Below are 14,731 nucleotides of genomic sequence, written 5' to 3' on the forward strand. Positions count from 1 at the left end.
TTACTTATTACTATATTACAAACACATATTTATAGTATTAAGTAATCTTAACCTACAATAATGTTTGACTTTGCAACAGATTTGTAATTTTTAATAATCTATTTATGTAGGTTTTTAATTGATAAGCACGATTTTAGTTAGCAATCCAAACCGTAATTAACTTATTATATATTGTATTTAGTATTTTACGAAATAAAATAACGATATTAAAAATGGCTGACAAAAGTTTATTAGTCAATTTTCATGGAGAGAATTTAACAAATAATGTATATGGTTATTATGCTAGCTTTATAGTTGTGGGGTATAGTATGATATGAAGGCCGGAGGATCAGTTGACACTGAGCAAATCGATATTAATAATGGCGGGTTTAACGACTAAAAGCCTAGTTCTAGTTTACGCAGTAATTAAACATTTACAATATAATGGATTGCAGGATTAAAGGTGAAAACACAGAACGATTCAAATAAAGCGACTAATGTATCTGTATTAATTAGAATATATGACTAATGTAGCAGCATAAATTATAAAACAAGCAAAAGGATTATATTTGGGATAGCACAAACTCAATTGTACAGCTAATACTGAAGCGATGCTTGGGACGATAAAGTTTTATAGAGAGGAACAAATCACTGCCAAATATTCTCAAGTAAAGCTACTGCTTATTAAAGGCTATATTTTTTTTCAGTTAACTTAAAAAGGATGATTATACATGCACCACGAACTAAATGCGAGGTTAAATGTTGAAAACTATGTATCACAATGAAAAACGTACAATTCTTTAATTTCTGGTCCTTCGTGTCGGATTTAGTACATCGACTGATATATCCAATCCAGTCAGCGTTTTTCTTCACAAATTGCATACAAATATTACGATAACTTGGATTAGATTCAACTTAATTTATCTAACTTTTTCATTCATTTTGATGATGAGTGGTTAAGGATTAGCATCAAAACGCTGTTCATAACAGCGGTGGACAAGATTAAAATTGCCAGGATGATCGCCAACCTCCAGTAGAAGACGGCAAATAATGAAGAAAAAGAAATATATACATATATATATTGTTAGCTATATACCTAATAGTGCAATGAAAATCTCTGAGTCAAATATGGTATGTTGGAATAGGCTTTTAAGAAGAGTGGGTTAGTAGCCGCACTCAGCTTAAAAGCCCGGTAGGTATGTCCCAGATATGAGAAATATAATTATTTCACCTGTATGTAGGATATGTTTTCTTGAGTGCATGATGCAGTCTATGCAATATTGTTTTAGCCAACATCTCACCAATTTCGTATAAGTAGTATTAAAGGGATACGAATTATGTAAAATTTTATGCAAATGGAAAGTATTTTCCGGAACTATTGCCTATTTCAAAATTTCCTTTATGTTATGTGTTCTAATCTTATTTATTACAAGATCGGGACTAATGCTAAAATGCACAGTTAGATTAATTAATGTTACAAGGCATGTGATGCCATGTAAGATTGGTTATATTTTTAAATAAACATTTGTCTCATTATCCTTTCGATTAATTACCCTATAAATGAATACGTATTTATACATTTTTTTGTTTCTTGTAAGTGTACATTTTTTTTTATTATAATTCTAATTATTCAAAGCACAGAAATGTACTACTGTTGCCACTTAAGAAACAAAGATAATATTAAAATATTGTTTCAATTACGTTATATTTTCCTTGTAGCACAACAAAAGTGTTACGAAGCAAGCGACAAAGGGGAAAAGTAATACTTTGAAAAAGATTGAATTTTTCTCAACTGCGTTTCCTGCAAAAGACTGGCTAGATCGAGCTTATGTACTGCCCGTTTTATCTTATAATCAACTAAGTGGTTAGGACTTTGTGGATTTGCAAATTATTTTCTTCGCTATCTATGAATAACATTTATACTGTAATTTATAATGACACAACGTAAAGAAATGATAGTTTTGAAATTTTTAGCTGCTGACAATTTTTCTATTTTCATTGTTAACGTACACATTAACGGGTAACGAAATATTAATTTTAATTATGTCCTGAAAAAAATATAAAATTCTATTTGTTACTAAACTCAAAATTAAATTATTACAACCCATTAACACCATACCGATTTCTCTCCATCCTATATAATATGCGACATTAAAAGATATAATTTTGTAATAGCAAATGGACGAATGTCTGAAATAAATAATAAAATACAACATATTTTATATGTAAAGTTATACTTAATGCATAATTGAACTTCAAATTCTTCAATAAACATGTTATTGAAGAATTTGAAGTTCATTTATGCAAGCGCAATAACGTGGAAGAGTATGTTTCTTAAACATTGTTGGAAAGCAGCAAGAACTTTGCTCATTAAATACCTGAATATGATACTCTTGAATATTTTTACAAGTGTCAGTACTCTATACATATTTAGATATTACAAAATATTAGTATGTTTTTATTGGTTTTATTTTGCACTTATATTGACTGTTTTTTTATATTAGTATATCGTATTTAATATTCTAGTAGAAAGAGATTATTTATGCTAAACGATGTTCAGAATATAAATGAAATGTTCATGGTTAAATTATTATAGGGACCTTTAATTTGAAAATAGAATATACGCCATTATACTAGCTGATATTATTCATTATTATTCGTGAAAGGCTTTTAAAATCTGTTAAATAATATAGAGTTTATTTATTATATACAAGAATACAACTTTTCCTAATTACAATAATAATTAAAATGTATGACTCTATCATACACTTCTCATTCATAACTTCCGGGCACTGAGCAGCAATATATTTTCTTATTCCGAATACCGACAAAGAAATAATTGAATAAGCACAATAACTAAACAGACATAGTCCAACCCTTTTGGCGGCAATATAGATAGTATTACGTAAACGTAATACCATGCTCCCAAGTCCAGGGTTGTGTGCCATTCCTTATATTAATTAACTTTATTTGCCATATTTCTTGTTAAGCACTTGCGAAATATAGCAATAAAGGAGAGCCCTGTAATAATAAATTAGGAAAGTAATTTACCTAGCCGGTGTTAAAATGATTTACTAATATTATACTGTATAATTCTAACGAGATGTTGTAAGGAAAATACGAGCAATTAAGTTATCATATACAAGTTTGACTAGCTATTTCATAATAACCTATTTTTTAAGTAAGAAATAATAAACCTTTCTCTATCATTCATATCTCTCTATATATTCACTCATAACTTATATAATTTTGTTGATTATATATTGCTTAAAGAAAGTAACTTCAATTCGTGTGACTTCAAGAAAGTACAGTACTATTAATAAAAATAAATATATATAACTGATTCAATGACGATTATTATTAATAAAGAGTTGATTTAAAAATTATAGTGCCATTTAAAGATGTTAGTATCGGTATACTATTTATGATGAAATTGTAATTAATAAAAACTAATGTTCAAGATACTAAAAGTGAAAGCAGATGGCATCACTTTATAGTATTTCGAATTGCAATTACGTTCAAGCATTTGTGCTCACGTCCGAGACCGAGTCTCCAACTTTACGAGTATATAGTTCGTGATCTGGTCACTATTGGCTTTTATTATTCAGTCGTGGACTTTATGTTTATGTCTAAGAACGTTCTCCTATCAGCGATACGACTGAATTGGTGATTAAGAGACGAGTAGCGAAAAAGGGACTTCTGTTTGGAACAAATCAAATTATATTCTTCTAAAATATACCACTCGGAATGAGAAATTAGCTAACGGCGTATGTACAGGATCATCGTCGTATATACATATATATCATAGGATAGCACAGACATACATTGTAATGCTTAGGATGCCATTCCTGAGGACTAAAGGTAGTGATGCATGTGGTCAAATGCGAGTATATGTATGTCACATGTTATTTCACTAATGTTGAAGTATCGCACAGGATTACATTACATATTTGTTAGTAATGATTTCATTAAAGTAATTGGCACGATGATGAAAATAAGGACTCGATAGCATTGTGGTTTTATATATTAAAATTAGCCTATATTTTATTTATTAAAAGTTTTACTAATCAATGTTGAGTATATATTTAAGTTTTCATACAATTCAAAATTGTGAAACAAAATGATTGATAAATAGCCATTCATTAGATCGAAGCAGCACAGTAATCGATTTGGTTCGGATCTGAAATTTCATTAATTCCGTAAAGAGTAAAGTTTGCGAAAGTTGCCGCTGCGCCCGAACGAACTGTCCGAATTGTTGATAGAGTTAATCCGGAAATATAGTATTTTATAGTATACGCAGGATATTTAACTAATTTAAAAAGTTTACGACGGTGCCTGGGGTTGTTTTTGAGAACTTTCCAAGAATGAAGTTGCTACTGTGGACTATTATGATTTTGCTTTAAAAGAAAATTAAAAAGTTCTGCATTTTGTTTTAATAGAAAAAACACATTGTTTAGACATAAAATGGTACCTAGTAATGTATATTATTATATTAAATATTTTTGTAAAACAAGATTTTTTTATCAATATAAGGGCTTTAATTTAATAGGTAGTACAACATATATAATAACGTCACAATAATCATGCCAAGCAATTATCGTTTCTGTGCATGGATCTTACTTTGTAAGAAAAGGATGCCTACTGATCATGCTAGCTTAGCATATTGGTTTAGGGTTTTATTTTGAGTTTTCTTTGCTATCAATATACTTATTTGTTATTCGTAATTTCGACATAAGTCGAGGGAATATACGGAACAAAAGGCGAGGATACATTGTATATTGAAGACGTCCCAAGTAATCTACAAATGTTTAAAGAAAATTATTAGAATTTAAATTTAAGTAAATAAAACTTGATATAAAACCTGCTGAATTTGCTAATTTATTTATAGGCCTAAAAAGGGCTTTGTTTATAACAGTTTGATCACGTTTTTTATCGATACCTATATTATAAATAAACTTGAACCTCGTACTTTTAAATAAAAAAGGTTTTTGCTGGGAATAATAAAAAAAGGTTGCTTTCAAAATTAGAAAAGAACGACCGAGTTCAATTTTAAGCAGAGAGCGTGAATAATGTAGTTATTGTCGCGTAAAAATGCGGTAATAGACAAAGGTCAAAGGGTTTATGTTTTAAAAAATATATACATATATATAATAACATTTTATAAATAATTAAAAAGAAAATTAGCTTACTTCGAACTGTAGACCTTGTGCGTTTCCACAGAAAACGGAAAAGATGAATTAACCGTTCCCAGACAGAAATTCTCTGCACTGGCGGCTGTAGATCCGAGAACCTAACCCTTTTTTTCGCACCTTGCTTATTCTTTTTAGGAGCATTACTCACTAAACTTGATTTAGCACATTTCATTTCATTCTGAAAGACTACCTTAGTTTTGCTTTCCACATTCCACGTGTCTCTAGTAAAATTTGTGTTTACTACATTTTTGTTAGTGTATTTTTCCCTTAGAGATAATGGTCTCACTTTAACGTTGTATTTCACTTTATTTACTTCTTTTAGCTCCGTGTTAGACACGTTTATACGGCCATTTTGTGTTTGTTATTGTATTAACGCTACACGGCACTGAGAGTGTAGACACTTGGTGACAACTGCGGTTCGATACATATAACTGTGTTTAGATGACACTTGGCTTTGTTTCAATTGCCGACCTCTAGACGTTTAATAAGACGACATATGCAAGACATATTCATTGTGAATCAATCAAATATGAAATATTAGTATTCTTAAATTGTTCTTATAGTATATACTATAGTATATGTCTCTAAATAGATAGGGACGAGTAGGTACAGACAGTTTGGTATGACGCCAAATTTTATTTATTTATTGGCAAATTAGATGGTATCCTGTTCATGACCTGATTCAAGGAGCCATACGTATTTCATTATCGTTATATATTACTATTTATGTATTATTTAAGTTTATTAACTATTTGAATTCATAAAATATATATAAGATATAAATAAATTATAGTATGTGCATTAAACGGTAATTATTATTAGAATAATTAACGTTTAACGCATCTGTGTGGCGTTGGCACGAAAGTAATAACTTTTGATCAAACGCTTTTAGAAAGTAATAAATTCTCAATTCAACTGTTTTTTGTACGATCCTCGATATTGTAGCACTTCTGAATCGATTTTGATAGTCCTTGAATTGTTGAATGATTAATCGAAAAGTGTTGCGAGTGAATTTAGTCAAGATTGAATTTTTCTTTTGTGGTATGTACATTTAGATATTGTTGTTCACTATTGATTAACAGTTTAGTAACAATAATGGTTAAAACAATTCTGTTGGTTCCAATGCGCAATTGATGTTTGGAGAACAGTTAAACATCAAAATAGTCTATTTATTGAACAAGGTACAATGTGTATTTAGGAAGGACGTTTTGTACACACCTTTATTACATTTTATATGTATTTAACTAGCCTTTAAAGAAAAGTGGATTGTCAGTAATGTTTGAATGTCAACTACTAGTCAAAACATTACGCAGACGTAATTTCATACCTATAATAGTAGACATAAAATGTGTATAAACATTCTCATTATTCCATTTTTCATAAAACAATAAAATTATATAGGTACACAAGGCTAATGTAACGTACTCAGTGAAATGTGGATAACTTAAGTACTGCGTTCACTACCATGACAGTAGATATAACGTCCCACCCTGCCCCACTTATTAATTGTAAATTTATGTGTAAATGTACGTAAGATACGATATCTTACGTATTAACGTAGAGATCAAATGCCAACATGATAATAGAATTGCATTATATGTATTATATAACACATTCCATGAATAGACCCAATCAAGATATATACCTATTACAAGTATATACGAAGGGAAGGAAGGATCAAGGGTTTTCTTTTTAACAAAGTGAAAAGACACAGGTGGCCTTTCAATTAGATTTTATAGAATATACGCAAGGCGTTCAAAATAGCATAATCTTTTTATCAGAATCGCTTTCGGGAAGAGCAGTGTCAATTCGTGAGGGACCAAATTGGAAATCGACGGATCCTTTATAACGCTTTTCAAAGTTGAAGTGAAAATTAACCGGCTCCTAACAACCCGGAGAAATCCACTATTGCTACAGTAAAATGTGCCCATTTTCGCCATTACAGCCTAAAATATCGCCTCAGAATAAGGCTTTTCTTCTCTACTACTATTACTTATTTCTACTGATTGCAATTTGAACATTTTTATCATTGAGGGTTACGGTTTCTAGAATTTATGTAATGAGGTAATATCTATTCGGTATTACAGTAGAACCTCGTTTTTATGGTAGAACTTTTTATGAGTATTTCATTTGTGCTTGGTTAAATTATCTATATTTTTCATGTAATTCAATAAATATAAACAGTAACGGTAAATAAATTAACCAGTAGTAGGGTATTAACCAAAGATAGGTATTACCATGTGGTATTAACTTTTTTATTTAAAGTAGAATATCCCCTACATTCTACTTTTAAATAAAAAAGTCAAATTGTTACAGAATTAAAGCCACATCCTTTGATAGAACAGATTTGAAAAACTTTTCGTGTGATGAATTTGCGTTCCGAATAAGCGGTAGAATCATAAAATGTGACTGTGTGTGTGACTATTCAAAAGTGAAATTAAGTTTATTTGAAGAAAGATTATTACTATTTCTATTGGCGTACTTCTAAATTAACGTGATCTTCTACTTAAAACCTGTTAATTGTATCGATTAAATAAAAATTGGTGAAGACTCCCAAACAGAAGTTCTTAATGCTTTCATTATTTATTAGGTTCTAAAGGCCTGACTCTACGAGCCCTATCTATATCGAATTTAGTATTAGAGAATAACTGCCTTTACCTATAATCCTCCATATATCAGTTGATTTGTTTTATCTTCTACTAATTACTATTTTTTGTACTTGCTTTCCATCTGTTGGAACATTTCACAATCCAATCCATGCAATCCGACATCTATCCTATCAAAAAGTATAGGAGTTAATCACAATCTTTATATTTTTTACGAACACATACAGAGTTATGGTAGCGTTTGGAAAAACATGAAGCGTGTCGGTGAAAATCGACAGAATAAATAGTATTTCAAGATGGTGATAACCACTATGTTTTCTCACAAGGATAGCTTACGAGTTTGCATTTCGTTGCTAAATTCATTTCATGACTAACCTGGTAACCCGATATACCCGCTACATTCCCTATTCATAGTATGCATAGCTAACTAGCTAAGGTAAGTTTTATATCACCGTAATTACATTGTCCTTGGGTCCTGGGTCCACGTCATAATATGGACCCTGTTTTTTATTTTCGTAGTACGGTATATTTTTATTACTATTACTATTAGATAAATCATTTTTTCTTTACAAAAATCTTGAAATCGTGACAAGGTAAAAGCTGTCTATTTTTCTGTTAAGATTTTACATGAAAACATATAAGAGTTATAAGGAAGAAATGTTTTACAGAAAATGTTGTTAACTATGGATCAATATGTATGTTACAGAAAGCTGGGGAAAAACGTTGTTAAAAGGAAAAAATAATTAATTATGTGAATATTTTCAATACTCCATATACCATTTCATATATCTTGATATATGATTGCCGTTTAATTTATATTTGGTGTTTAAATATGTACACTCTCACGATGTCGCGGGCAACTCATGTAAATATATATGCAGAGACATGTTCTTACGTTTGTAATCTCTGATAGAATAGTTTAAATTGAGCAAATTGATTTCTAAGTCGGTTATTAGACATAAATAAATAATATAGATTAATATAGCTATTACTCATTACTAAAGTTTGAAGCCCCTGAGCCTAGATAGCGTAAGATATTTCATTAAATTTTAAAATGAATCATTATGTTTGTCGAACCTCCAAAAAGGCTTTATATTATCTAAATAAATATTTCACTTTGGCTCTTACTTTATAATTGAGGTGATGAAATATAAATTTTATCTCGACTTATGTTGGCTTTGTTCAAATATTCAAAACATTAAGTATCCCAATTAGTTTGAATTCATTACAAGTATTAATTATATTAGGCTTCAAGTTATGAAGAGCTTTTGTCTCAATAAATACAATATAATGGGACTGATGACGGCCTCGGTGGTCTAGCGATTTAGCACACCGCTTTACTATCGATGGTCGCGGGTTCGATTCCTCGCACGCTGTAAACATTTGTATTCGTGAGTATGATTGTTTGTATCAGTCTGGGTGCTTTCTATATTATGTATGTATTTACAAATATATATATATATATATATATATATATATATATATATATATATATATATATATATATATATATATATATATATATATATATATATATATATATAGATATATCTAAGTATTTATTTCAGTTGTCTAGTACCCATAACACAAACTCTGCTTACCTTGGGACTAGATGGCGATGTGTTAATTGACCAGGGTTATTTATTTATTATTTGTTACTATTATTGGTAAAGAACTGTGATAGGTACCATAAGTTAGTTTATACTAATAAGGTTTTTTTTATATTAAAATTTGAGCGCGTTTGACCGCAATCTCACCTGATGTTAAGTGATGATGTGGTCTAAGCTGTTACACGTAAGCTCAAATAATGCCTATTCACTCTTGACTTGAAAGACCCAATGTTGTAAGAGGCAGGAAAAATAGAGGCTGGTAGAGAGTTCCACTCCTTAGCTGCTCGCATAAGGTCGCTGTTTAGTCTGCATTTCATAATTCTTGAAATGGATTTGGTTTTCCAAAATAATAAACAATTTAACAGATTAAAATTTTGACCTTTTAACAATAAAATAAGATCGTCTTTAACGTTGACAGCAAATTTACAAAACAATGTATTTATGTTGTCAAAATCTTGTAAACGATCTCATCAATAACAAAGAAACGATGGAGTCATTATGTATTGTAAGATTTATTGACAAATTTCTATAACATTTAATACTGTTATTCTTACTGTGTTCATAATATTGATTTATGTCACACGTCAATCATTTTAATTAAGCTTCAATATCCTTCATATATCTAATGCCTTTCCATAAAAACACACTACTATTGGTCGTAGTTATTAGTCTCATTTAAAAGATCTTACCCTAAAATTCTCTTATAAAATCTGTAAAAAGTTAACACGAAGACAGGACAAGCACAAAACAACTGCCGAGGTGTGAGAAATTACAGCATGGGGTTTTTCAAGTAGGGTATAATTTGTTAAGGATCGGCAACGCATAAGTGACAACCCTGGTGTGTAAGGCGTCCATAGGCTGCGGTAAACATTCTTCAGATGAGGTGTATGCTTGATTGCTATCATCGTACTATAAAAAATACACAAACTAAATCCAAAAATCCCTTTTGTACTTGAAGTCAGTTTATATAAATAATTTAACATATCGAAGTTCTGAAAAATATATGCATTACCTACCATATATGATTACAATGCAGGGAAATTTAATTTAGATTATGATACTAGATACTTTAGAGATCGACAGTCAATTATAGAGTTTGTTGCTTTACTTTATAAGAAAGCAATGAATTTAGGAATGAAGAGTGAATGTGGTAAAGCGTAATTTAAATAAACTCATATTCAAGAACATTTTATTCAGTCCTCTATCAGGATTTCATAGCTAATAAAGAATAAAACAAATTCCGTCCAGGTAAGCTCTAATTTCTTGAGAAAAGTATTTACATTTGAAAACATTTTATTCATTGTTTCTTCTTTGTTCCTTTCATTAGCATTAATAACAGACAATTAAGAAATCGCCAGGGCGCGAGAGTAATTTATCATTGGCAAGTTGGTGGCAACTTATCTGACAGCCAGTGGTTCCAAGTAATAAACTTTGTAAATTATGAACACAGACGCTAAACAGGTATTTTCCGACCGCTTAATTTAGAAAATATCTAAAATTGTTGGATTTCCCTGTCGCTATGTTGTCTACTCTGATAAATAAGAAAATAAATTAAATATATAAGATCGCTTTGTCATTTTCCGTGTTTACTTGGTTATATTTTTCGCCTTTATGTTTCCTTTCGGTATTGGATCTCGAATAAGCTACTTGTTAACACAGTTTTATTTTGATTGATGAGTGATAATAGTAATAATAGTAGATAATGAAGAACAAATTGTATGATTTATTTATTTTATGACCCACAAAGAGATTTATATTAGGATTAAATGCATTACAAAACAAAAATTAAAATATTTTATACTAAGTAATCTTTATGTTATATCATAATGGCAAGATACTTTATCTTTCTCTTTTTTCCTACAATTTAGTTTGCATTTATGTTGCAATTATTTTAATAATTATTAATTTATATAGTCTATACTATATGATTAAAACATTACACATAATATTATTATTCAATTTATAATTACAAAACGTCACTTCTATATTAGTGCATAATAATATAATGTAATCTAATGAGAACATTAATAAACTAATGTCTGTAAATCCGTTTTATAAGGTAATAATGAAGTTGATATTACCTAATTCAATATTAGAAGTGTAATGGTCAGTAATAATGAAAATTATGAGCTCATACAGAATTATATGGGATCGACCTCAGATTACCACAAAATTTACTATTTTTCCCGCACCTTTGCGTTTTACGATTATGGTAGGCCAAAATGATATTGATGAAAATTGCCACGGAATTTGCTGAGTTATTTGAATGAGATATTGAATTTTAGTACTATATTTAATGTTGATATTTCGAAAGACGCCCATTTTATGTGGATGGGTAAACTTAAACGTTTCATTTTATTACAGTATTCGGTATAAGTTTAGATGTACTTTTGAGGTCCTCTAAAACTTGATCTTAATGTATCGAATATGTTTTTATTAGAAAAATTGTTATGGTAGATATGTTAATGTATGTGTCTCTATTTTTACAAGTATACAAGTAGTATTTTCTGCATAGAAGGATGCTACGCTGCATATTAATGTGAAAGGAGCGGATAAAACAATATTATTAATTTTTAAACTAAATATTTTTTATTTTAAATAATACGTAAACATTTTTTAATATAATATAGTAAAATGTATTATAGGTAGCCAGTTTAATTAAATGTACTTCCATTTAATTACGTAAACCACTACTTACTTATTAGTTTATAATAGATCGCGTTTATTACCAATATTGGATCCGCTACCAGTCTGGAAAATTAATACTGACGTTAGAAATTTTGCACGTGTATAATAAGCAAAGATTAATTATTATAGATAATATAATTATAGTATAATTTATTTAAAATAATATAATAAAATCCATTACACCTAAATATATCATATAATATAATGAAATAAAGTAATTCTCCTTCAAATATCGAAATTTGTTCATTCGATGTTACTAGGGAACTTGGCATTTGTTATTACTTTGTAGGCTTAGTTGTAGGCTTCTCTGATAATAAAAAGTATTTCAATTTAACGACGATTTTATATTTTTTAAAATAGTAATATTTTAAGAGACCATTGGAATTTTACACGTTTTTTGTTACAAAGTGATAGTTTATCTCATAATCTCTTTAATATACATACACATGTCTATGATGTACTTCTTATTACCTTCGCAACTAAAATATAATGAAAATAGGATTGGAAGAACTGAAAATGTCGACATTAAGTAGCTTTTAAAGAAACATTTACGTGGTCTTAACAAATACGTACCTATTCACTGGAACGTAAACAGAGAAATTCATTTGCTACCTTCAAGTTAAACATTTGGCGCTGTACCCGTATTTAGAGAATGGTTAGAATTGTCTTTACAACGCCTGTAGCTAAAATTGTGTATTTTCTACGTTATTGTTCGTTTATTTCAGTTCTTAACCCCTGATTCTTGTATTACTGTAGCTCACAAATGAATAAACAGTGCGGTTTTTTTAGTTGAAGGAAGAGATGTTGTGACGTTTGTGCTACTCCTCATTTGTTTTATTTGCTATGATTTAAAGGTATTGTTTGTGATTATGATAATAAAGGAATAAAATTGAATTGCAAGATTTTATAGGCGTGACATTAGTAATGATTTTTAAGAGTAAATTTTTAATGTTACCTAATTCTATAAAATTCTGGATAATTATATATAACTATATTAAATACTGTTTAATTTTGGATTGTATTATATTTAATAAATACTATAAAATTAACGAATAATTATTAAACCTAATTACGTACTAATCAACTCAAAAAACTAAATTCTATAATAATATTTATATTTTTTGGTTCATTTAAATTTTTATTGCGATTTTTTTATGTAAATGAAACCTTGTCCTATTACGCTACGAGTATAGAAATAATTACATGCAATGAAACATGATAGTGCACGCAGCAAATTACCTAGGGCAAACTTGACGCCGGTCCATGCGGTGCGCACATAGTGAAAGAGTCGGCGGTAGAGCGGACGGTGGCGGCGGCGGCGCACGGGCGCCTCCGCGTCGGGCGCGGGCGAGGGCGCGGGCTCGTCCGCCCCGCCCGCACCCCCGCGACCCTCCACCGACGACGCCGTGGCGTTGCGCACCCAGCTTTACTCGAAACGCTCGCTCTCCGTTAATGAAACCGCACCGTTATCACACACACATTCACTCACATGCATTGTTCACACATTAGAGTCTTGATGCACCACAATTGTTATTTATCTTTGTCTATTTTCGCATCGTCAGTGAACTCCGCTTAATTAGTGAAGTCCTGATGAGTAGCGTTCGTATAATTGGATATTATGCACAGTAATGTAAATCAAGCAATTCAACTTTCTGACGTGGGGTTGTTGAAATTGATATTTGACTTGTTTAATAATTCAAACGGTATTCGAGACGGTTTATAAGCAGCGGTCAGAGTATTACATATATATATATTATTTTTAAAGTTTATTGTAAGTAATTTTCAAGTATATTTGAAGTCCACGAACGTTCAACAGTTTTTAGATAAACTTGAACATGAGGCGGCCGCGGCAAAAGATTTTAAAAGCAGTTATGTTCTTATTTCTTGTCAAGTTTTTCAATAAGTGCCCAGCAAGCGTTAGGGAGGCGGAAGCCGGGAATCTGTGAACAAAGAAACAATTTGTTAGTCTTGTTAGTGGGCAGTCACGGCGAAATTAGTTTCTTGTTAAACGTGTTAGTTAACAGTTATTGGTTTTATAATTGTTTTAAAATATAAAATGTGCCTCAATAACTAATGTATTCATTTTTATAACATTTCAAGATCTTGTTGTAGTACTTAGTGTAGTAGATATAATATAGGTTACATGATAATATAGTTTTAATACAGAATACGGTTTACATTATTAATGAAATGATAATTGAGTGGCTTACATTTATATCATTTATCGATATATTGAAAATACTTGATAATGAAAAATAAAAAAGAGCATAAACTAGTAAGCATTTTCATCTATATTAAACAGATTTTCATAGGTTTATAATTAATAATATTTATAGGTACAATATGTATGTAGGTTCATAAGAAAATATGTGCTTTTTAAATTACTTTATAAATTTTCCTATAATGGATTATTTATTATGAAATCATAATTATTTATATTTGCAAGAGAGAAAAAGGTATACAATCTGTTTAAAATTGAAATTAATATTGCTGAGATATGGTAGCAGTTTACTAGTTGTAGATTTTATATTACACTTCTATTAAAAGTTAGAACCGATACGATATTTAAAGTTTAAACTCAAGTTTTCAGTTTAAACCTGCGAGATGTAAACCAGTGAGTTGTAAACTTCCCAACGTGAACTTAGTGTTTAATTTG

The 14,731-nt window shown here is 29.9% G+C and overlaps 1 protein-coding gene across 1 annotated transcript in view; it reads right to left on the reverse strand.

The window, feature by feature from the left end:
• Positions 1 to 13,581, reverse strand: part of LOC131844996 (Kv channel-interacting protein 4-like) — a 110,437-nt gene extending 96,856 nt beyond the window's left edge. Inside the window, exons 1-2 of the mRNA XM_059194005.1 lie at positions 13,565 to 13,581; positions 13,315 to 13,499 (exon numbers count right to left, since the gene is read on the reverse strand). Of these exons, the coding sequence (XP_059049988.1) occupies positions 13,315 to 13,499; positions 13,565 to 13,581 (202 nt within the window). The remainder of the gene's footprint in view (positions 1 to 13,314; positions 13,500 to 13,564) is intronic.
• Positions 13,582 to 14,731: the final 1,150 nt, after the last annotated feature.

Source organism: Achroia grisella, unplaced genomic scaffold, assembly GCF_030625045.1.
Source record: "Achroia grisella isolate CSIRO2021 unplaced genomic scaffold, CSIRO_AGI_Agris_v1 utg445, whole genome shotgun sequence".
In the NCBI taxonomy this organism is placed as follows: Eukaryota; Metazoa; Arthropoda; class Insecta; order Lepidoptera; family Pyralidae; genus Achroia; species Achroia grisella.